The following is a 26,282-nucleotide window of genomic DNA, read 5'->3' on the forward strand; positions in this document are numbered from 1 at the left end:
AATTCACAAATAGCAGAGTATCAAACCTTAGTAGTGAGGACCTAGAGTGCATTAGGGGAATAGAGAGGAGATTTCTCGGGTTAGGCTAGGAAAAAGGCCTTGGTGTGAGTCAAGCTGACTAAAGAAACTAGGATCCTCCCTATCAACTAGCAAGAAAGTGAAGATGGATTTGGATAATCCTGGCATGTTAGTTAAAGAGGTTGAAGAGGCTACAATAGTGCAAGGTAACTTAAAACCACTTTCTAGGTTTTATGACAAATTTGATGATATTGGTAAAAGGAGTCTAGAAGGAGCCACAATAAAATATTTAAACATTTACAATAGGGCACTTGTAGAAATTATATCTAAGATCCCTAAAAGCTTGTATAACCTTTCAAAAATGAGAAGAGGTAGTGCCAAGGTAGAAGATGATAGGTTTAAATAATATGTAATAGTCAATCTATGCCTAGTAATAGTAGTAGAGGAAGTAAATAGAACACTTAAAGAATCCCAAAAGCATTTTAGAAGAAAAACCAGAATCAATAAGCTCATGATTGGGAAATTAGATGAAGTAATTAAAGACATTGAGAATATTTTGAAGCCAATTTTGGAAAAGAATCAATATGATGGTGTCTCATCACTACTACATAGGGGGGCATTTTAAGACAATATTTGAGCAAATTGTCTTAACTTGAGACAAAAAAAAAATTGTTTATTGTCTTAGATATCATCTTTAACCGAGTGTCTCAAGTTATCGTCTTACAAACTTGTCTCTTTAAAGACAATATAAAATAGAGATATTTTTTGTCTTTGTAGAGACAATTTCACAAATGTCTCTTAAGAGATAATAGTTGGGATTTAAAGATATATTGTCTATAGAGAGACGATAGTTGGGATTAAAATCATATTGTCTCTTAAGAGACGATATGTCTTAAGATCTCAACTATTGTCTCTCTAGAGAATATAAAAAAATGTATTAAAAAAATAAACAATTTATTTAAAATATTTGTTGTGTAGTTTTCAACCAAAATGTATTAAAAAATAAACAATTTATTTTAAATATTTTTGGGGTAATTATAATTTCATCCAAGAAAATAGGCTTGCTTGGTAAACAAAATTGATAATTCTTAAAAAAAAAACCAATAGCTCATGCTCTTAAGGAAGAGCTTGAGAGTGAATAAATTTACAAGTATTCATTAAACAAGTATGATGATATAAAATTAAGTTTATAATTGCCAAGTCTTTTATATGCTACCAAAATTAGGTTTATGATACAAGTTACAAGTATTCATTAAACAAGTATGATGATACAAAATTAAGTTTATAATTGCCAAGTCTTCTATATGCTACAAAAATTAGGTTTATGATACAAGTCTTCTATACGTTGTGCCAACACTGATCCATTTATTTTGGCATCTGAAATCACTTGGTAATACATGCTTCTCCTTTTCAACAATTTCCAACTTTATAAGAGCCAAATTTACATGTTGATCTTGTTGTTCCCTCTGTTGATTGAAAGAATCATAGTAGCTATAGCATATTATAGCCTTGCACCAGCTACAAATATGGCAGACACATACTTTCTTATATTTGCATGATGATTTGCATCTCCTTCTTCCATCCATCTCCTCACACACTATATACACACCCAAACCAGAGTCACACATTTAATAAAATAAAAATAAAAAATTATTTGAACTTTTACATTTCTCAGAATGTATAATTAGAGTGGAGAAGCACACCTATAATGCTCGCCAATAATATGGCAGAAATGAAACAACATAAGCCATTACTCTGTACGCCTTGCGATGACTGCAAGTACTATAATCATCTGACCGAAAACTTCCTCCTATGTAATAGCATGCAATGAATTCTAAATGCCTTAGAAGTGTCACCTGAAATAACATATCCAGCTGAGGTTTAAGAAATGAGAGATTATTTCTAGAATAAAATGCTAGCATGAAACTAGGGAGGCTAAAGTAACCTGGCTGGTTAGTTGGTTGGCCATGAAAAAGTCTGTCATGACCACCTACAGGGCAGCAATGACGATACATCAGTTCTTTCATTCTTGATTCAAATATTATGCATTTGAATTTTCATATTACAAGATTGCACAGATAGAAGCGAGTAATAATGATTTATCCATCAATTACATCTCTTTCATTTTCTGGAATCAACTACCTAGTTTGAATTTAGTTTATCCAATGTTTTGGATCTCTAAACATCAGACAACATAAATTCTACTAGATAGCTGATGAGAAATAAACTAAACTACAAACTGCCAAGAATCAGTGAAAGATAAACTAAATCAGTATACAAAGCATCTTTACAAATGTCAATGAGCAACCACATTGAAAGGTTCACCAAACACAAAGATAGATATTAAATAAGCCTATAAGAGTACATTTGCACAAGCTTCAAGGACATCTTTTATAGTCAATCATAACCCTAATGGTGGGGACAGAGCAGCTTCATGTGCTATTATTATGGTCACAAGGCTAAAATGAAGCTAGGTTTAGGGCCACTGCCCAGACTTAAACCCTTTCAAGTGCACAAAGAGCCACGCATACACAATCAAACACAGTGATCTCTATGAATAAGAAGCAAACACAGAATTTTTACTATCTAAGATAAAGGACCATTAATGCAGCCATAACATTAGGTCATTAACAATATCAAAGCCAAGATCAATGTCAAGGAGGCCTAATAGTCAATACCATAGATGCTATTAGGACAATGATCAATGCTGGACTCAAAAGATCTTATGGTAGAGGTCAAACTTGAATAAGAGCACTCATGAATAGACATAACCCAAAGGTTACAATTAGGTGGTTATGAGTACGTGCCTGCAGATCGTATATGAATATACACTGATGATTTCCAATACCACTTCGTTTTGCAAACGCCCTGACAAATGTGCATGCCAATATGGAAACATATAGAAGGCGCATAAACTGGTTAACAGTTTCCGGAAAGAGATGCCATCTCAAGGAGAGGAGTTTAGAGATTACAGGATGTACACAAAAATAGATTTGTTCGAAAGGTTCTTGAAACTTTCAAATAACCATTGACAGTGCAGCTTGAAGAAATGCAATTAAGCAGACCGAAATGACTGCAGGTAGGCACAAAATGCATCCATTAAAATGGTGATAGAAAGTTTAAAACATCCGTTGTAAAGGATTAGAAACTTGCAAGCAAACGAAATGTGCAGGTGTTAGATTCACGAACTTCACAAGCTTTCTCTGCCAATACATGAAAGCCTTAGAACCGGTTATAAACAACCATTAAAACATACGGACTGGTAAATTTCGTGTCAGATATTAAAGTCAGAAACGCTTTGGTTCATATGCATGTAAAGCGTGAGAAACATAGTTAAGGCTCACGGTGGTTGTGTTGATGTGTTTCTTGGTGCCTATAAATCTATGGGTCGATTTGTCGAAATGGCCTTACAAACTTTCTGGCAAATGTTGTTTGCAGATATAAAATATCGTGAATGCAAAGTGTGTTAGCTTGGATAATGCAAGTTCCAGATGGAAAGTTGTGCACTAGGTTATACAATCAACAGGGCATCCAAGGCAGATTCAAGATCAGTCAAGGGCATGAAACATAGAGAAGACCCTTATTACAATAAAAAACAATGAAAGACTGCCAAACTAGTGAATAATACAGTCGATACTGACAGCTTATGTTGATTGCAGTCCTATGAATATACATTTTAATCTTCAAGGGCTTGTACATACAGGGGATTGACTTATGATGGTAAGCTCTTTTTGAAAACCCAAGGAAAAGTCAAAGGAAAATCAGACTAGAGATCACCATACTGTCAAATAGACATTGTGTAGAAATTCTCAAGGCAAATACAGTGATACAGTATATAAGAAAGATGTAAGAAGCTACCAATGAAGTGGAATTGCATGGAGCAGCAACCAAGAATGACAGAGGTTTTAAATGCAAAACTCTAAGATCTATCAGTCATAGTGCCAAACGACTAAGTGTTACAATCCTCATAGCAGCATCAGAAACAGTGATGAAAGAGATCTTCTATGAATTGCAGTGAGGAGAAAGAGTTCCTGGAGTAGTGCCAAGGAAAAATTCAGTCATAAGCGACCTTAGGAAAGTTCATACAGTGCAGTACTCATTAAAGGAAGAACTCTATTAAAGAGGCAATGTTATGGGAGTTTATCACTGTCAAAATGAAGGAAAGACAGAGGTACGAGGGATATTTCAAATGCAAACCACAGTCACTAATCAACCAATGAAGACACACCACAAATCCAAAAGATTTTTCATTTGCCAACAGTGTTGGAACATAAAGATAGTTAAGACAATGTGATCTAAGGAGATTGAACAGAGGATACTAAAGCTCAAATGATACTTCTTGTCTAATTTATTAACAATGTCATTACACATGAGCAATGACATTTCAAGTTCAGTCTCAAATAACAAAAATACTGCGAGTACAAAAAATAACAACATAAATACCTGGTCTTCCATTTCGTACAGACACCAAGAAAATAGCCTACAGAATTGTTGAGGTAGAGTAACCTAAAATACATGGATTTAAATTAATTATAGAGTGAGCAACAAAATATAAAGTAAATACAGAGAAAAAATTATGAATGGACTTTAAAAATCATATTATCTCAAGGACCACAAACCTATCACCAATATAAGGCATAGCAAAAATCAACATGAATAAAAGACTTAAACAATCTGAAACAATATCAACTTATCGACTGATGCATGTATAAACTAAGCTAACATTGATCTGGTATAAAGGATCTTCTGGGCACAAACATGCATCGTAGGACCTTAGCTTGTTTCAAAGTCACAACATTTCTGCTACTTGCTCTATTATGGCATTACAGCAATGACCCTAATGAACAATTATTCGTAATCAGTAGTAAAATAGGTTAGATTAAATAATAAAATAAATTAATATATAAATTTTAATTTATACATAGTTAATAGGTTAGTTTATTGTTAGAAAATAAAACAATTGTTAGTTGTTAATTTTAGAAAGTCATCGTCATAGAAGGTTATTCAGGGGAAATCAATGGAATTATAAGCTATTGAAAATCAATGTAATATCTATCCAGAAGACTTAAAACAAATATATCTATTTGTTATACTGTTGTGTAGTGTGTAATAGTGATTTGATCACATCTATATGCATCTGCTCAACATTTCAGTATGGTATCAGAGCAGTTATCCTCCCTATACCTATGAGTAGTGCAGTGCCATTTTTAAAAGTGCAGTCCAAAAGACAACATAGCAGCACAACAAGCTTAATTAAAAGTATTTGCATGAGTTTATGAGCAGTTACAAAGCATGTATACTAGTTAGTGTTACCGATTTAATCCTAGGTTAGCATTTCATTTCATTAAAATGATACTACAAGTACCAAAAACAATGATATAAATACCTGGTCTGCCATTTCGTATAGACACCAAGAAAATAGCTTAGTAGAAATCTACAAAGAAAAGTGTGTGGATGCTAATTAGGATCATAACATAAATAGCTCTTAAAATATATGAAAACATGTTGCCCAAAAAAACAAAAAAACAATTCTAAAATATAGTTCCATCTACAAGTGGTATGAATGAGCCGTTCGGTTGTTGGGTGTTTACTCCCTCTCCCTTACAACACATACAATTATTTGAAAAAATAGTAATTATCATTTTACAAGTCATTATATGTCACAAAAATTATATTAATGAAAATAAAATTGAGAAACAACTCCTTTTTTTTTTAAATTGAAGAGCGTGATAGATACCTTGATACTCATGTTATTTTGAAGCATTCAGTTTGTAGGAAATCTACGGTCCATGGTGCTTGCTGCTATAGACATACTCCAAGGAGCTGTATTTGAAACAAAATCAAGGTTAGGGCCCTCATTTCCTACTGAAATCACCACAGGAATACCCTTTTCCATTGCATCAAAGGATCCTATATCTAAACTTGAACCAAAATAGTCAGGCAAAGGTGTTCTTGGCCCTAGGAAATAGATAGCACATCTACTCCATCACTAATGGCATCATGGAAAGCAGCAAGGATATCAACTTCACTACAGTCACCAACTAACCAACAAACCTGAAACACAAAAAACCAATTTATTTTTGTAAGTAATAACTCATCGTAAAGCACAAAAAACTATTGTTTATATAGTGATCACAATCAAGATTCAATAGGAAGGGACCATTTGTAAGGACAGCGGAAACACGAACCTAAATTCCCCAAATAGAAATGACCATTGTTGTTAATAATAAGATACACAAGGAGATATATTATAACAATATTACAAAACAATAAAAAGGTATATACTAATGCATTCATTGCACCAGCTTTCTTGTGGTGTTGGAAACCAGGCCTCTTTTCACGAGATACATAAACTTAGCAGGGTAGTTCAATTCTAATAGTGTCAAGTGCCTACTATGACCTAAGAATACCTGAAATGAAAAACAGAAACAAGAAATTGGTAACCTGTCGCCTTTGCAAAATGCTGACAAGCATGATAACAAAAAGCAAAGAAAATACATTCAAGAGTGCATGAATTACTAACAATCAACATTCTCATTAGGTTCTAGACATGGTATTAATAGTGAGGAAAGGTGAGAGTCTTCTCAAGATACACAAGGATAGTATTATCATAGGAAAAAATCTGAAAAAATTGCATAATGGCATTCATCATCATCACAATAAATCATGCACATAATGGGAATTTTTGCATAGACCATAAGACTAAGATAATGATTACAAGGAAATATGATTTGAAAATGATTGTTCAAGTAGCTTTCAGAGAGATATTCACAGTCTAAGAGCAGTATGTTAGTAAAGACAGTTATTTATTATTGTGTTATGACAGTCCATATTGTAGAAATGAGGAAAAGGGTAGAGAATGGACAGTTTAGGAGCAACATTTGTCTCGGGAGAATGCATGAAGAGTATCCCAGCCAAACAAGGGTTTCATTGCATAGGACTATACTAAGAACTGATAATAAGAGTATAGAGTAGAGTCATATGGCATATAGAGCAATTAGCAGTCAATGTGGTATGAAGGATCAATGATCTTCCAAGTTAAATACAATTTATTTTACCGAGCAATAAGTTCAATATCAGTCCAAGTGTCAAATTGGAGAGGAAAGTCAGAGTTTCCAAAACTCATGCAGTAGGTGGCCCTTAAAATAAGGGATTTTTTTGGATTTTAGAATAGTTTAAGGCCAGATAAGAGTTCCACATGGGCTAACCATCAGTTTAGGGCATCTTTACAACAGTGAAACTCCTATTTCAAGTAGCTTTGGGCACCTTTTTGCATGTTTATTCACCAAATTCGACCCAAGCAATTAATCATGTAGACTTGAAGATGGAAACAAGGTTCAAGCATCCAGTTCCAGTTGAGTTTGTGATGCAAAGAGATCAAAAGGTGAGAAATAATGGTGAACTCAAGATTTACCAATAAGAGCTTAAGTCATAGCCTTGGAGAGAGTAGATATCAAGTAATCTCAAAACAGTCCATAAATAGCAGCAATAACAATAAAAGAACAAGGACATAGCAAGAAATAGTCATAACAACTATCATCAAATGAAACAGTCTAAGGATAGCTTATAACTAAAACCAACAACAATTTATGTGGCAAAAAACAAAGGAGCTTTTGCAAAAGAATAGTCCCCTCAAGCCCAGATTTTGCAAAAGAATAGTCCTATCAAGAAGGATACTGTAAGATATAGTCGAAAAAAGTTAAAGCACAGATCACAAGGAGCTTTCAATGAAGGAGAGAATAGTCCTATCAAGAAGGATATTGTAAGATACAATGGTCCTCCTTAGGACTGTTTTTCATGTCTAGATGCCCTATATGAGGCAGAATACTTTTCTAACAGTGGAAATTTTTATTAAATAATGAATAAGGAAAGGTAGATTTGAGAACAACCACAAGATGTGGTTGTACAATATTAAAAAAGATAGGTGTTTTATGACAATGATCAATGAAGATAATCTCTCAAACAAAATATAAGCCAATAATCACAAAAGAGAGACAAAAGATAGTGGAACAGGTCAATAGTTCTCAGAGCAATCAAAAGCAATAAGGATACAAAAGGTAGATGCATATCAGAGATACAAAAGGTCTGCTATCGTGACAAAATTTGAAGAAATCGTCATTACCATGATGTAATTGTCAAGAGAACTCTCAGTCTATGTAACAATCTCAAATCAAAGTAATGATCACTAGAAAAAGAAATCCAAATAGAACCATCAAGATTCAATGATCTCATTTTGACAAGGGTTTCATTCACCAACAATGTTGCAGCATAAAAACAACTAAGACAATGTGATATAAGAAGATTCAAAAGAGGATGCTAAAGCTCAAATGATATTTCTTATCTAATTTATTAACAATGCCAATACACATGAGCAATGACAGTTCAAGTTCAGTCTCAAATAACAAAAATACTATGAGTACCAAAAATAACAACATAAATACCTAGTCTGCCATTTCGTATACACCAATAAAATAGCTTAATAGAATTGCCAAGGTAGAATAACCTGAAATACATGGATTTAAATTAGTTACAGAATGAGCATCAAAATATAGAGTAAATACCAAGATTATGCAACCCAATATGAAATGATTTATGTGTCCAAATTTCCTTGTCCTCAACACTACACTGCGACTATTTTCACAATCATCTTCAATGTGAATTTATGTATACAACTAAAAGCTTTCAAATTCTTACTTACTACTCATGTTTTCTTTTTTAATTTATAGAAGATTTCTTTTAGTAGCTTTTTTGACTTATTAAATTCTAGCAAGGTTTAGATGTCATTAAGGATTTAATAATTCCCCGTAAGCATTTCTCTATGAACAAGTATTATATCAAGGATACGTGAATATCAACAAGCAGATGAAATTCTTTCATAAAATGATATAATAATGCTTTACTAAAGATAAAATTACTACATTTTGAACATCTGTAAACATACCTTTCTTTGCGTAGTGCCTGATTTGTCCAATTTGCTTTCCTTATATTTGCTTTCTCTCTACGAATGGTGTCATTCCCTTCTGCAATTTTCAAATTACTTTGTCAGTATTTTGTTTCTAGTTTAGAATTTTTAAATAAACTTTTCATCTAGCTATAATGTACCAACTTAGCTTTTCAAACAAACATGCATATAGTGAAACTGTGTTACATAATAGGTAGCTATATTTTAGAAATGAAATGACTACTTCAATTTTCAGCGGCTTGCAGTGTTCTTGTTGAATGTAACAAATTTACTCCTATAGCACCATACATATGAGGTCGCTTAGGTAAACAATAATATCTGAAGAAGAGTCCATATTATGGTTTTATAATGAGCATAATTTAGAATGAAAAGTGCAGTAAGCATAAGTATAAAAGGATAGGGTTGTTGATAGAAAAAGTGCAGATCAATCTGTCCTAGAAGAACAAAGGAGCTTTTGCAAAAAGTGCTTTGACAGATTTCTTCAAATTTTGTCACGATAGCAGACCTTTTGTATCTCTGATAGGACAGTCAAGAGACAGTTTATAAACCTATATTATAGTCTAAATCACAAGCACAATGATCCACAATAAAAAAACATTAAGGACCCTTCATGGCATCCATTAAAGCATACATCAGTGGTTTTGAATAGGGATCACATGAAAAGTGCTTCTTCTTTTTAGATAATAATGGAGTTCCATAAGGCTTTGCTTATGATTCAATATTTTATAGCTTATTCTTCGTGATTTTTTCTATCTTTTTTGCAGAAGTGATATGGAGTCTATGGTCAACTAAATAATTTGCATATGCTCATACAAGCATTACTCTGCACTTATGTTTGTTTTTGTTATGTCATAATGATTCTTACACATTGTTAAGGATGTACTGATTTCTATTCATTTGAAAACAAATCCCTACAAAGGAGAGTAATGTGTGGGTATATGTGACATATTCATATACATGATTAAAAGCTAGGATGAGCACCATTATAAGAGACTATCTTAGAGATTCTCCTATTGTGTTATGGATTTTTAAATAATTCATACCTTGTATAGGCTTCTACATACACTCTTATCATATGGGTGTAGTGAGAAAGACACCTATATCATTTCTTTATCAATATTCTAATATTCATCTACTTCCTATGGCTAACAATTAAATTTCTAGAAAGAAACTAAAATTTGCATTTTTAGAGAGGTCTCAGTCATGAACAACCACCTTAAGACCTAGTCAAACAGTGAGTATCACAAGGGTTACTGTCCTTCAGGTGGATAAGGTGATCATGATGTCAAATATGCCAAATAACCAGTACCTAAAAAAGGTCATGATTGTACAGTCTCATGAGCGTGAAATACACCATGACAGTGACTAGTAGTAGCCCAATGCATTACATAACACTATGAATCCATACACCATAGTTAGAGGGCTTGAGACAACCTATAACAATCATTGCAATATGAATAGTGTGCACCAAACAATCCAATATAGGATACTGACTATTTTTAGAACAAAATAAGAACAATGATCTCTTAAGTTCTGGAAATGTAAACTGTATGTGAGATTGTACATACCTCCATTTTGTCATCAAGGGCTCGTCAAAGAATTAAGATATGCAACATTCTAGGTTGCATGCACAATAGGAGAGTTTATGCACATGTTTCACTGTTTTGAGGTTTGAAGTCACAGTTATAGCAGAAAGCACAGGGAAGAGTATCATTTGAATCCATCCAAAGCCTTATTTCAAGGTTCATGCAAAGATTATGCAAGGATTCATGCATACAGAAAGGGCAGCAATCAAGCTTCAAGGAGCAGTTAAAGAACAAGCAAAAAGGAAATATCAAATGGAGGTACTGTTTTTGAAGCCCTTATTTAACAAATATTATTTGGTTGTCATGCCTTGGATGTAATTTCAGTATGGTAAACATCAGTAAAGGATTAGATAAGAGAAGTTTCAAACCCTACTCATAGTAATGGAATAACAAAATCCCTTGAACAACACACGAGGATACATTGAATGTGTTTTCCAAAGAGATCTGTCATGGTATGAGGAGACTTTATCAATATTGAAAGATTGTTCAGTGTCCAATACGTTTTTGTTCTCATTAGTCTTTTTGTGTGCATTGTCATAAATGTAAGGAACAATCAAATTTTTATATTCCATTTTTTACATCTCCATTTGTAAGAAATAGGCATCAATCAACACAAAGATTCTAAGATGTAGATCCAAACAATTTAAATTTTTGACAGAGACAATCTTGTAACATTGACAGTGAAGGAAAGCAAATTGGTGACAATCATAAGCAAACATTGACAATTTTGAGAAAGTATTATAATAGCTGATATGATAGTAATCCATATAGTAGATATGTCTAAGCAAACAGTGACAAGGTTATTATGGCATAGAGAAAAGGCATAATATGAGTCCATACTAGCCACAAAGTTTTATGTTTGAAACGAGACAAAGAAACAATGACCCAATGTTAAGAGTACAAAGATGAAGACACCTTAGAACAGATCAAGAGAATTCAAAGAAGCATGATCAAAGTAATCACAGGGATGAATAAGGGAAACCATTCATGTCTTAGAGCAGTACCATAGCAGCCATGAGAGCCATTAATGATCCTATTTGAGTTTGTGCATTGAAGACACAGTCTAGCTACAGTAGTTAGAGATACAATGATAAATACTTTGCAGCCCTCAAAGATTTACACAGTAAAATAACAGGTAATGATTGTCCTAAATAAGGAAATGCAAGGTTGCAATCATGGATAGGTTTAAAAGAAAATTATGACAGCAACAAGACAATGACTGTATAATCACAATAAATCATGATACACAGGCTATAACACACAGAGGAGTCCATTGAAGGGACAATAAAGATAGGGGTAACATTCATATGAATGTTAAAAGATAGAAATCTGAGGTTTTCACTCATATTACTATCAAGAAACCTGAGAATACTACAAAAATTTACCAGCGTGAGCAATTTACCAATTTTTTGGCTTTTTTGCAGAAGTGATGAAGGCATGAACAATTTACCAGCGATTTGGAGACGTTGCCGCGGAGACTATTCCGGGTCAGGAGTATCCAATCCAAGTGAGGAAGTCGGCCAATATCTGAAGGTATCGGACCGGAAAATATATTAAAGCTCAACCTCAAGTTCTGCAGAGCTATACAGTTGAAGAGAGAAGGCAGGACGGGTTCGGTCAGATAATTATAATCAGGCTTGAGAGGAATAATAATGAAAGAATGACTATATGTATATAGATCCAATAGAAAAGGTTGCAGAAGGAAACATCCTTACCTATCAGGTGAAATCTATGCAAAAAGAAAAGTATTTAGTTGATTTAACTTTCAAGGCCCTCGAAAACCAGATTTGGAGCTGGAAAACCCTACACGAAATGCGTCCAAGTGCTGGATGGGAAATTATGGGTGGGTTTTACAGGTAAAATAGAACCGCTGCCATTCCTTGCATGAAGCCTCTGTCGTCAGGAAGCAGAGTGAAATCCTCTGATGAAGCCACTGCCATCAAGAGAGCATAGAAATGAGGTGAGTTGAGTGATAGTGGAAGAAATTAAAAGAGGGGGAAAAATAGTACTACAAAGTGTTTTCCCTATTGTCTTAATTTTAGACAATTAAATAATAAAAAGTATAAGTTAAACTTAAATATATATTTAAGACAAACGTAATGTTTTATCTTATGTCTTAAAACACCCCCTTATGTAGTAGGCATCTATTCTAGAAGTGAAAAAAGTACAATCAAAAAGTTGATCAAGTTGAAGTATATGTATCTTTTGTTCCGAAAGAGGAAGGTGTATATAAAGATAAGGAAGATATGATGAATAAGGGTGGAAAAGAGAGAGGAAAAGGAGAGTCAGTTGAGGATACTCATAATCCTCCAGATCAGCCAATGCACACCATGTCATATATGGAGACTCAAGCTCCGATTGATAATGAAAATCTCAAAGAGGTCAAGGTAGAAACTAACATAGAGGACGAAAAGGTTGAAATGATTGGCATTGTCTCTAAGGAAAGAGACACTGCTAAGGATGTAAATGAATTTCTTGAAAAAGATAAACTAATATTTGATGACCCAACACTATCCCAAGGGCCAATCAACTTGGATACTCTCTCTCCCATTCAAAAATTGAAGCTAGTATCTTTTGCATAGGCAAAGGCAAGAGAGAAGATCTTGAAATCTCAAATTGATGATAGTGAACAGTTAAATCTTTCTTCTGGTGTCCTAAAAAATATAATGCCTACATTTGTAAAGGATGCATCAGATTCTCCCTCGGGATAGCTAAAGAGCCTCATTAAGTCTGCAAGTACTCATTTTGAATATTTAGAGAATTCAGTTCAAGTCAAGGTCCGAAATGAATTCAATGATAGGAAATTCAGTGAATTGAAGAAAATGATTTCTCATGATAGAAGTTTGTTAGACACTTGTGTAAAAAGAATTCAAGATGCCTTATTTGAGGGAGGAAGTGTCTACAAGTCTTGTTTGTCATATTCTAAATTTGTTGAATACATTTAGAAGCAAATAAAGGAAAGTAAGAAGCAATTAGAAGGAATTTCTCAGTCTTTTTGATCCATTGTGTGTCTCTGTAACTAGTCAAGAAGCTCAGGTCATATCATTGCAAGAAAAAATTAAGAACTTCAGCCATGATAGGGATAAGGTTGTTGGCAAAGTTAGTACACTTCAGACTCTAATTGCTCCCAAGGTGGACACAATGCTTAGTGCTTTGAAGGAAGTTGAGGATGTCATAGCCACAAATGAACCTTAAGATCTTCAATTAGTAGACATGCAGGCATTCCTTTTTAATGGTCTCATCTCAGTCTTAGAGTGTCTCAAGAGAGGCTATGGCAACCATTTGAGCTCATTGAAAAACATTTTTTCAAATATCTTCAAGCTTATGTAAGTTAGTAAGGTTTGTGTGTACATATGCTACTTATATAGACTTTTGTGTAAATTTTTGGCTTGTGGATCCCTACCTTTGTCATTGATGTCAAAGGGGGAGTGTAGGGAAGTGAAAAATGTTATGTTAATCTTACAGGGAGTTATCGAGTTCTGGAATCTTTGAATTTTAAATTTTTGAAGTGTGTACATATGTTGCTACTTATTCGGACACTTAGCCAGTTTTCACTATGTTGCCATCAATGCCAAAGGGGGAGATTGTTGGCAAGAGACACTGCATAGGTCATCTAATATTGTTATTGATGGAAACCCAAGTTAGTGATCCCATTTGTAGTACATGATTTTCTTATTCCAGAAGTCTGAGTGAAGATTTGGTTAAGTCTGGAAAGCTAGAATAAAGTTTATGGCAGAGTTCAGTGTTTTGGTTAGCATTTATTTTCAGGTTAATACTTTGTGTTGCGAATCTAAGGGAAGTTAGTCAGATGTCTGGAACATTTTATTTCCACAATTTTGGTATCCAATGATAATTGATGTGCAAGTTAGAAGATTCAGTGTATTGGTTTTGGGTTGAACAATAAAGTATGGCTGACTTGTGTAGTTGATCATTGTGTGGATTCGATGGAGTAGTTTTGGTGATTATTTTTTTGATCGAGGATGTTTAGCCAACATTTGGTAAGCGTGTGGACAATTATTTTTGGTCTACATTAGTATTTGAGATCGGATTTTGCCAATAGGGTGTACACGTTTGGAAAATGTGTTGTTTTGATGAGTCGACTAGCAATGGATATGATTTCATGTTGTGGATATATAAGATTGATTTAATTGGTCATTTTGAGTATAGAAAATGTGTTAGCAATTGATTATGCATATTTTCACATGCGCAAGGCAGAGATCTATGCTCTGGATTTGTGACAAAATGGTGAAATAGAGCATAATGAGATAAGTGTGAAAAGTGTGATTATTGAGCTTAACTAGAACTATTATCAAGCATTTCTAGATGCTACTTTTTAGTTCATATACTTCATTAATCTATTGTAATAGATTTTTAAGTAGTGAGCCTTCTTTCTTTGAGTAGTGAGCTCTAGGCAGTGTGCCTGAATGCATGTGCATTCCCCTTTGTAATATTTTTATACTTGTGTAGAGTATATTTATATTGTGGGTTCATCACCACCATGTTTTTCCCCTTAACAGGGTTTCCATATATAAAACTCTTGATGTTATGGTGTTGTGGTTATTTGATTTATCTACTTGCATCTTTATTTTTCTCATATTCATTAAGTGGTTGAGTGAACAGTTTAATAAAGGTAAAGATTACAGAACACTAATTCACCCCCCCTCTCAATGTTCCTTGATCCCAATAGTTTAACCCAATATTTTAAATTGTGAATGTTAATTTTGCATGTCATGGGTTGATATGAAACTTCTCTAAAATTTAAATTCAAAAAGATGTAGTTTGCATATAAATACAACTCCCTCTCTAATTTCTAACTCCTATCAACACTAAGTCTTGTAATTAGCCATTCAATCATTCATAATTTAGTATGAATCTGCAATCAAGTTATCAGTCATTTGAGTATACATCTTTATTTAGGCAATCATGATCAATTATGATGTGTTCCTCCATGATGAAGCCATTCATTGATATTACCTAGAAAAGCATTATGTGAGACTTCATGCTAAGGGTTTCATATCTAAGGTTTCTTTTGTCAATTCAAGCATTTCCATCATTGTTTCATCATTTTCCCTTATAAGAAAAAGATCTCCTTTTTATCAATCATTTTTGTAGTGGAGGAGTGAACACAAACACATGATTTGACTTGAGTAAGCCCCTATATAAAAAAATATATTTCTCGCATTTTTGTGTTTGCAAATTCAAGTCTAACTGTAGAGAGTGTCATAGGTGCATAAAGAAGATTGTGACAAATAGTCTCAAATTTCAAATAGGTGAAAACAACTAGACTATGACACCCTCCAACCACATCTAAAAATTTTTGGCTATAATTTATAGAGACATCCCTAGAGGGCCTCATAATCATGAATTTGAAATTTTCTATTAGCACAAAGGCCCTTACAATTGGGTGCCCTCCAGCCATGTCTAGCAATTTTAGGCTTATCTTGCTAACCTTGTTACTACATGTAGAAAGGGGTCCTTTAAAGTATTTAAGGATCTTACTAGCCCTAGAGACCATGCTTTATGTGTTTGTAAAATAACTCCTAATAAGAATCTGAGGATCTTGCTATCCCTTGATCTCATGCCTTATGGTTTTTATATGGCTCCTAGTAAGTATCAAGGGATCTTACCTGCCCTAGATGCAATACCTTTATATTTTGCATGCTCTATGTTTACATTACCAATGTTGATCATATGCTCACTTTGTACTTGTCTTTTATCTTGATATTTTTAATTGATGAGATTCTTTGATTCTGCCTTGTCTCTTTGATGTCTTGATGACATATAGTTAAATGTATGTCATTAATTGTACCCCTTTACAATTTCACAGTTATTTTGGACCGACCTTGGTGGATATGCCTAATGTGTACCTAATTCATGTCTAGTTTTGGTAAGTTAGAGGATAGTTTCTGGTAAAATAGTGAATTCACTTTTTCACAACCTTTTTGCTATCCTAAAGTACTAGGACTAGGGTGTCTATTGCCCCTATGATAGACTAGATTTCCTTGTTCCCTATTCTAGACTATATTGCACAATTCCCCTATCCAAAAAGTTTGGCCAAATTTCTTACAAATATCAACTTTGCAAGGAACCAAAATATTCTTCTAAAATTGGCATTCCCTAAAAACTAAATTTGAAAAGGTGTAATTTGCATATAAATGCAACTCCCTCTCTGACTTCAAACTCCTATCAACTCCAAGTATTAGAATTTAGCATGCAATCAAATGTGATTGATTATATATTTGCATTTAAGGACTCCAATAGTCTATAGTTTAGTAAATTGTATACCTTTACAGTTTCATAGTCACTTTGGACTCACTTTATCTGTTTTGCATCATGTTCTTAATTCTTGTTTGATTGTTCTAAGTTTTGGGACAATTTTGAAAAAAAATCATTTATTGCTTTCTAGGAGCGATTGTGTGCTATAGGATGTTATACTTGTTTATGAGTTTCATAATCCATCATTAAGTATCTATGATTCATAACAGAGGAATTTTTTTTATGGCTTCCTATCCTCTAACTAGTAATAATGTTGAGCCTAATTTACATGTTAACTTATTCTCACCAAGGAGATTAGGAGATAAATCTTCCAATAATCCAACACACATCTTGACTAAAATACTAGACAGTCATTCCCCTCGTTCTTCTCATGACGAGGATTACCATTTAGTACAAGTGTATAATGAACAATTAATGAAGCTTACAAGGAGTTAGAAAGTCTTCAACAATTTGTGAGTTGAGAATGTTGAAGAATCAAGAAAAACTTAACTATATAACATATTTTCATTTATCAAAATGAAGTAAGCTATTACATTTCCATAAGCTATTACATTTCCCCAACTTTATAAAACCATCTAACTTCGAACTACCAAAAAAATTAACTAAAAACTAAGACTTAACTAGTAAATAATCTTATGTTAAGCCCCTTTAGTGCTAACATAGAAAAATTTATGATTAACCCCTTCAATTACAAAACTGGTTGGATGTCAGTTCCACCGATAACGAATCCATACATGGGATCTCCAAAATTCATATTGCATTAAAAAGAAAACACTACTTCTCCAATTACAAAGAATTATTATATTACAATTGTATAAAAGACAAATAATTTTCAATCTTTTCAATCTGCATAATAAACCTCTTAACAGCTCATTGGTAGCAGCTAACATTATTTCTTCTCTCCAATCGTGTAACCACCATCTAATAACAGTAATATTTGACAGAAATGGCTATGTTGAGTCCTCCAAGTCTGCACCGATTGCGTTCATTGACATTTCTTGCTGTGTTCAAGATTTATGTACGCCTCTATGTTGTGAATGTTTAGTTGAACACAAGTTATTTTCCAGAACAAAAAGATGGGCATTGAACTGCATTTGGGATGAGTTCGTTGAAAAATTTCAAATAAAAATCTTAAATTAACATGTTGTTTTAATAGCAATCTCACCAATTAATATCTAAATAAATATACCTCTTCAATCACTATCCGAATCTGTAGACTCGAAGCCTTCAATATCATTTAAAGCATCTTCAAAACCCATCAAAATTCCATCCACATCTGAATCTTCTTCACCAAATCATACTCTTCTTTCTTCCTCCTCTTCTTCTTGGCTCACAACCTTGTGAGACCAAGGCAAACTTCTCCCGTCAGCGGGCACATTTTTGGATTGAAACTTTGAGGCATCAAACATAATTGATAAAACATTAGCTGAAGCAACTCATTGACCGTATTTAATTGCCCTGCACATGCCGTGAAAAGCCAAGCAGAGACCATTTTTATAGGGGCATATTTCGAAGAAATCTAACTCAAAATTGGAATGATGGAAGATTTATCCACTATTTTTAAACTCATAATTCCTGCACCTTAGCTGATTGACACAGTGTTGGATTGATTTTCATTTTTTCTAGAAACTACAACATTTTTCTTCCTTCACAGTCGTAATGTCTTTGGTAGACCATGTTTGCATAATCACTATTGTGACCTGCAACAATGGTGTTGAGCCTGAATTACATTTTAACTTATTCTCACCCAGGAGCTTGGTAGAGAAATATTCCCATAATCCCATCTTGCCTAAAATACCTTACAATCATATCATCTTGCCTAAAATACCAGACAATCATGATTGTGTTCACATGTTTTTTTAATATATATGAAGCATTGGCTAAAATATCCATTTTTTTTCTAGTCATAACTCTTTCATCATTTATCATCTTAGAAAGCATCCATGTAATTATTTTATACATAAAAATAAGATTCACCTACTAGATTGATGAAAATATAATTACTACTTAAAATCTATACTATATCTTCACAGAATCAAATATTTAGATAAAATATATGAATTCTAATTTGTTAGATGTAAGTATAAATAGTCACAATGCAGTCTAACCTTATTTTTCAAACCAAAAAACACACTTTATTTTTTTTCTCATAAAAAACTCACTACATCTCTAAATGGACTAAGGACATAACAAGTAGACCTTTCAATTCTGATATCTGCAACCTAATCAATATAGCCAAATCCTTATATATCTATTATTTTAATTTAAATAATAGTAAATAGAATACACTAAAGTGCAACAAAGATATATTAAATCCCTCCTTGTTACATTCCCATTTTCTCTTTGTTTGGATTAGACATTTACTTTCTTAAGACTCCCCCGCTACTTCAAAAATGTTTGGTATGGTACAAAATATAACATACACGGTTTTACCAAATGTACTCATTGAAGGGACATAGCTCGTGTTCTCAATCTTATTAAGTGTCAAATGGAATGATTTAAATAGAATAATTATTCTCATAGAAATAAGAACACTGATTACCTTGGGGTCTTTTATCCTAAATCTCTACAAAATAAAATCCACGTATTTCCCTTTAGTGGATAATATTTTGTAATCTTGATCCTTCAAATGATCTTTTTTCCAAATTTTAAAATATTTTTTTATCAAAATTGTATATAATAGATATTTATAAATAGAGCAACTATTTTTAGCTGCATGCTACATGTTTAAATTCACAAAATACTCAGTAAAAATATCAAACCTGCCAGCAAAGCAGCCTAACAAAAATTTAAACCTGAGTGATGGTTTCACCAAACAAATGTTTTAACTGCTGAACTACATGGATCACCCCTTAAGTAACACAAATCTTAATTCCACCTATTAAAACCCAACATTTATAGTACACATATCCAATCAAAGTTGAAGTCCACAACTTCAAGTTAAGCAGTTTTAATAACCCAATTTAGTATTTTGGCAATGATTGACAGCTCACAAGTACTCGAACATAAAAATTACCCTGAACAAGGCTAAAACCATTTTTTTTTTAAATGATGAACCCATTTCAGCTATCACACAGAGAATACAAAAAAGTTGCTGGACATCTGCCAGCAACTCCAGTAAAGTCTTAGCATATTACACTTGTAATAGGAGTAGTGTTATACAAATGGATCTTGTATGATAATCAGCCATACAAGTTACAGGAATTTTTATTTACTTTTTCTAAGTGAGATCTGTAAGAAAACCAGCAGTTAAGTGCCAGATGAATACTTAGCCTTGTAGTCCTTCCAGAGCTGATCAACAGATTTCCCTGTGAGAGCATTAAAGTATCCAAGGTCCCATCCAGACGCCAACTTAGCGTTCATCTTGGCAACAAAGCCAGGCCTAATGCTCTCACAGTACTGCAAGAAATATGCCGTAACCTCATAGCCATGGTCCCATCTATCTCCACTTCCGGGCTTAACCCAGTGAGAAGGTGCCAACCCAGCAGTGAGCCGAACATAATCTGCAAACCCTTCGATGAGCCCACCTGGTGCATTTCCATGCCCGTCCCACTGCCACACGTGTGTCATCTCATGGTACATAACTCCTCTTATTTCTGCCTTCACGTCTTTCGTGTAGTCTGCAACATATTCTGCGCTAAAGTGGATTTCATCTCCATTCGTATACGCTATTCCGTTCATGCTTTCCACAATCAGAGAAACTGTATTCACCTTTTTCCTACTTGCAGGTGATTGCTGGCGGAAGGTTTTCCAGATAAATTTAGTGGAGGAGTTCATTATTTCCAGTGCTCCCCCCTTGCCGATCTCTTTATCAAATCGATCACCACCTGAAGTTCCTTGCGCAGAATTGGTGAATTCGAATGCAACTGCTTCAGTACTGTGCTCAATTAATAATGTGACGCCCAGCAGGACGACCATGAAACGAAACAGTGCAGCCGAGGGAGCGGCCATTTTTGCAAATTCACTAAAATTTGTAAGAGCGAAAGAAAAATTATTATCACAAGATTATATTACCGATAAGGGGTGAAGTAGAAATTATATAGGGCTGTGCTTGTGAACACAAACTTTTTCCTTAGATTGGATATACTGATGTAAATCCAAGTCAAAGCCTTTTATGGAATGGCCGTTGCAGTTCGGGCGCACTAGCCCACCGTATCAGTGGAAATATTAATCAGATTCCATTACTTTAAATCGCTATCACCAAAATTGTGGATTAATGTGCACTTTTAAAAATCTAATTTAATCGCAGAGTCTACACCCTTTTCTTCATGTTTTTGTCTGGACTCCACTTTCCACATCGCTGCATGTTATCCACTTCAGAGTTCAAATTAATCTAGAAGTATACGAATTGAAACTTTAGCTTTCCGAAATGGCACTTCAATTTTTAAACTGTTTTTAGTGGAATGCAATCATAACTTCCACCTTTAGGGTAAGAGGCAGCAGACTAATAATAAAATATTCAGTTTTTTTTAGTGCAATAACATCGTATCTTGAATTTTATTTAGTGGAGTACCATCATAACTTGCACTTCCTATCATCAAAGACATCAGGCCAGTAATAAAATTAGTAAGTGGGCTATTGCATAAGAAAAGTATAGGGGAAAGGACGGACTCATTAGTTGAGCATGTATCAATTGTTGTGAGGGTTGTTGATATCTTTTGTTCCAAAAATTGAACAAATAAAATCTATTGTTTGAAACAAAAAATATCAAATTTTGTTAGGAAATGTACCAACACTTGCTAGGAAATGTACCAAGTAAGCTGCTGTAAAAAAATCAGAGTGATTTGAAATTTCCAAGTAGGATTTTGAGAAGCGCAAAGTTAGGGTGCACAACTATTGGATCCTTTCCCCTAGTTTATTAGCCCATAGGCTATAGTCTTGTCTGATAAAGGAGTTCCGTTCCCCCAGCGAATAGTAAAATACATTTTCTTTGTTTTAGTATTAATGTCTCAATCAGCCTCAGGTCCGGAGCATTGAATTAAAAAATACGTGCGGAGACACGATTTTAAATTTCACACAGTAACATATTAAGAAAATATCAGTCTGAGTATTTAAAAGTTTTAAGTTTAGAAATCAAAACTCAGGGTTAAACCGCCTGTGTGCTGAGAAGAAATTTTAACAGATAAACTCTATTTTTTTTCCTTCAGAGGACAAAACACTATCCAGACATTAGATTAAGAGTTGCAAAAATGTTAGTCCAAACGAAATTCCAAATATATTTTGCCGATAGGCAATTCCCTGTGGGGTTGCACCCCCACCGGAATTGTCTCACGCGGTGAATTCGCCACTTCCTGTTGCCGTCGCGAATTCGCCACTTCCCGTTGCCGTCGTTTTTTTGCCGATAGGTTTTCTGTGACAGCTCGTCTAATGCGTGGCTAGGGTTTAGCATGTAATCGTGTCAGGGCCTTTCCATTCCACCTGTGCTTGACGTTAGGGTTTGTATTTCCACCCCTAGCCAGTGATCAGAGGTGCGTAGGAGTGCACGGGATCAATTTTGTTCGAATCACTGCATTGCTGTTTTCGTTTGCGCAATTCGCTTCCAACAAGAAAGGTTAGGAATCGATTTACTTTTTATTTTCTTTTTCAGGTACTCTGTTTTGTTTTGTCCAGCGAAAAATAGTGTGGTGTATTTTTAGGAATGTTGAGATCTGCTGCGAAAATATTGTTTGTTGTAGTGAAAGGCAGTTTGATTTGCTCGGGCTGGCTTTGAAGTGCATGCTATTTTTTAGCTTCTGGTGTCTTTAAGCGCCGGTACTATAGCTGGTTGCACTGTATTGTTTTCTTTAAAAAAGAAAAAAATCATTTTCAAATGAACTTATAAATTCTTGCGAATTTTGCTGTGTCACGCTCTAGGCCGACAAGTGTTTAATGATGCTAGGAGTATTTAGTTTAGATCTATGAAAGTTTTACCTCTGCGCACAGCCGACTTATGCTGCTCTACACAGGTAAATTTTATAAAGCGTTTCTTATGCGTTTTAAATCTCGGACACATTGTACTGATTGTGTAATTATTATTTGTTTTCGGGAACAATTTTGTGCATCTTGCTATGCGGATGGTACGGATTTGTGTTTGGGATCTTTATTGGAGTTTTTGGTATACACCAAAGGAATTTTTGCTTAAGTCGCGTGGATACATCTGCCTCAGTATATTCGGATGCCTAGATTATTATGCGATAGGATAGGGTCTATCGAAAGAATTTCACATTTTAAATTCTCTCTTCTTTTCATGCATTTTGTTAAATTAAGTAGGTTTTTGGACGATTTTGTCTTAAAATTTGTCATTACTCTTCGAGATCTGTTCTTATATCTGTTGTTGTCATACCGGCACATTATCTTGCTAATACCTTAGAGCCAGTGTTCTGTTTTTTGTCAAAGAACAGAGTTTTATGTATATGCCAGGAGCAAAACATAAGAAGCTTGCGAAAATTTAAAAATTCATGTGCCTACGTTTTAATTTTATGCATCCAATTTAATTTCGTAGATCTAAGCCTTAATGGCCCCTACAGCGGTTCAATTTTTTTTTTCTGAGCTCAGATAATTGTCTCAGCCATATAAGATTTATTGATGAGTAGCATGCTCCGATTCTGTAGACGCTGTGGCGAATAGCTGGGATGAGTATCACAGTTCTGTGTTGGCCAGATATATGAGAAATAGTGAACTCTATGAATAGGTGATGAAGGCCGATCTGATTATCTGTGGCCGGTCTTTTTATTTAATTAATAGATGCATTGTTTTATTTATTTTTATCTCCCTGAAGACTACTTGTCTTTTTTCCAGGTAGTTTGGAGTTGTTTCAAATCTCCAACTTATTAAATCTCTTTGAAACAATTCAATTCAATTCAGTTAACAGGAGACCAGTTGGGGAGCACAAGTGCCAGGCAATTCTAATCCTCTCTGTCAATTCTTTTCTTGCACTTCAATTTTTTCACAAACTTAATTCAAAAGATTGCCTGTAATCAAAAGATCCCCTGCTTTTTATTTTTAACCTTTTACTGCAAGCGTGAACTGCAAGATTTTAATTATGTTAACCTAAATTCATACAAACACTTAATTCAATATGTTTTCCAAACGAAAGAAATAGTTGTACGCTCATGCTTTAGATGCCAGTATAAGTAAACTAGGTTTTGTGCATAATAATTGGGTGCGCTGTAACGATTTTTTAATTCACCTTGGCCTTGTATGATTATGTGTCTGACTTTAAATATAGCTTTCCTTAGCTGTAACTTGTTTTGATTTATTTCCGCAAGGGTTTTTCACATATCCATTTTAGATTTATTTTTATTTGTGATGTTGTTTCGGTTTGAGTGATCTTATGCACAGACTAAAATTGTTTGACACAGAACCGAAGATCATTTACTCCTGTGTGCTCCTGTAGTGGTGCGTTTTGGTAGAAATTTACAGCCTAGATCATATGCGAATGTCTCACACTCCAAATTGGTGTCTCGCTTGACAGGCTAGGTGAGCACTTAAGAAACTATGTTTATTCCTCTATTTTGCATATAAGAGTTAATTTTGACTACCCAGTAGAGTAGAAAATGGCCTTCGTTGCTTTACTTTTTATGATGTTACAACATACATGTGTTTGAGTTTCAAGGGCCATGCTTTTCTGGATTTGTCATCAAGTATTTTAGCAAAGGCTACACTGAGACTTTCAAAGATATGCCTGCACGAGTAGATTGGTACCTGCAAAGGCGATGTTAACATCACTATTTCGATCGTAATAATTGAACACATTTTTTTTTGATATTTACTTGTTCATATGAATCCAAACTTGAAATTCTCATTGTCAATGACATTTTGTTTGCTCACATTAGTATTTAATACATTCTTCTTTGCCTAGGCTAATGATTACTTACTAAAATAGATACTGATGATTCCCATGCCTTCAAGGCATAAATTGAAAGTAATTCGCATATCATGCATGCCTAATAAACAGAAACACGTGTATATTAAAATAAAACAATTCCAGAAGTGGAATCTGCAAGGCATAGTCGTTTTGATGGAATTTGTCAGCAAGCCGATAAATTTAACAAATTTTGAGGACATAGCGTCAATTAGTTGCATAGCTCTGCTTATAAAATGAAAATATGAATGTAAGCTTTACTTCTGAAAAATTGTATGTCATGGTAAGAAGGGCATGGGCAATTTGCAACATCAAATTGATATCGCAAGACTTAGAAGGAGGCACAAGTGTGTGCTATGCAGAACAATACTGGAGACATGACATGAAATTAAGATCAAGCATATCAAGATTAGATATTTATCTGTATGAATTATTTCCAGGCATACCATGCTTTTCCTAGAAAGCTAGCCGCATCTCTTTTAAGTTTTAACTAGTCTTCTACATAAGTTGTATTGTGGAGGCTGTTGATAACTTGATAAGATGGTATCAACATGTTTGCAGATGGATATACACAGTTAATAAGTTCGTTTGCCTAAGAAGGCTGGCTTAGTCTGTTTATTAGCGTCATGAACTTGATGATGCCTAGTGAGTTTCTCATGTTTTTGTTGTTAACCGGGCTTATTAGATAAAGGCTACTATTCCTTATCTTTCATAATCTTAACTATTTTAGCATGTTTGATGTTGGAAGATGTAATTTTAATGTGAGTTTTTGACCTAAATGACTTCAATGTAATGCACTTCCTATACTTGGTTGGACAGTTCGAGAGTTGGTCTCGATGGTTATTAACCTGTTTCTTCATGGTAATGATATGGGTTTTGTTGATTTTGACTAAATGGATATTTTTTTATTGCATAATTTTTTTTTATTGCAAAATTCTTTTTTATTGAAAGAGGGTTGAGGGGATGGCTTGCATCTAATGTATCCAAGGCTAATCTCGAAGCATATTGTAAGAAAGGATTCTATCTGAAATGCGAAATTTAGCTGCCAGAATCTTAGGTCCTAATATGATAGAGAGCATAATGTAAAAGGAGAGCAGTTGTACTATTGACACCAATTTCGGTATGCCAAGGTCTTGAGAGAGCTTTGACCAATCCTATTTTAAAAGTTTAGTGATAATGATGTTAAGGGCTGATCCTTTGTCCACCATGGCTCCATAAGTAGCATGAGATCCTCTTGATCCAATAAGTCATGGTCTAAAGGCATATTCTTGACGTTCAAGAAGAAATTGGTATATTGAGAGGTTTGAGTCACATGTTTTAGAGGTTGATTAGGCTGAATGGGCCTAATAAAGGTGGTTTGGATGATGAGATCCACATAAACTATCATTTTGAGGTTCTCGTAAGGGTCACCTATAGGCTTGCTGATTTTGTGAAGTGCAAGACTAATATTGATTATTGAAGATGTGGGGCTTCCTATGTTTGTATTTATTTTGAATAGTGAGAATGGTATCTAACTTTAGCTTATCTTGGGTTGTTAGGAAGGTAGGTGTCATGACTATAGTTTTGGTAGAAACAACATCATTTGTGTGCTTCTTAC

At 34.2% G+C, this 26,282-nt stretch overlaps 2 protein-coding genes and 1 non-coding gene across 7 annotated transcripts; 1 reads left to right on the forward strand and 2 right to left on the reverse strand.

Moving 5' to 3' along the window:
* Positions 1–1,199: 1,199 nt before the first annotated feature.
* On the reverse strand, positions 1,200–12,545 carry LOC131072712 (uncharacterized). 5 transcript variants are annotated; one of them, XR_009372562.1, is made up of 11 exons: positions 12,282–12,545; positions 12,017–12,147; positions 8,960–9,038; positions 8,460–8,521; positions 6,321–6,428; positions 5,756–6,072; positions 5,405–5,452; positions 4,462–4,524; positions 1,964–2,008; positions 1,722–1,874; positions 1,200–1,615 (listed from the first exon to the last, which is right to left on the reverse strand). It is a non-coding gene; the product is annotated as an uncharacterized LOC131072712 (transcript). The 5 variants fall into 5 exon arrangements; XR_009372560.1 differs by lacking the exon at positions 6,321–6,428 and having other exon boundaries at positions 5,756–5,841; positions 12,282–12,539; XR_009372559.1 differs by lacking the exon at positions 6,321–6,428 and having other exon boundaries at positions 12,282–12,539.
* Positions 12,546–19,869: 7,324 nt separating this feature from the next.
* Positions 19,870–20,845, reverse strand: LOC131072677 (uncharacterized). The gene has a single exon (XM_058008908.2). It carries the CDS (start codon positions 20,791–20,793, stop codon positions 20,092–20,094), a length of 702 nt encoding a protein of 233 aa, XP_057864891.2. The 5' UTR covers positions 20,794–20,845; the 3' UTR covers positions 19,870–20,091.
* A 743-nt stretch (positions 20,846–21,588) lies between these two features.
* LOC131072715 (uncharacterized) lies at positions 21,589–24,687 on the forward strand. Its single transcript, XM_059220446.1, has 5 exons — positions 21,589–21,597; positions 22,073–22,171; positions 22,222–22,393; positions 23,620–23,720; positions 24,183–24,687. The coding sequence occupies exons 1-5, from the start codon at positions 21,589–21,591 to the stop codon at positions 24,231–24,233; spliced, it is 432 nt and encodes a 143-aa protein (XP_059076429.1). The 3' UTR covers positions 24,234–24,687.
* Positions 24,688–26,282: the final 1,595 nt, after the last annotated feature.

Source organism: Cryptomeria japonica, chromosome 5 (genome assembly GCF_030272615.1).
Source record: "Cryptomeria japonica chromosome 5, Sugi_1.0, whole genome shotgun sequence".
NCBI classification, from domain to species: domain Eukaryota; kingdom Viridiplantae; phylum Streptophyta; class Pinopsida; order Cupressales; family Cupressaceae; genus Cryptomeria; species Cryptomeria japonica.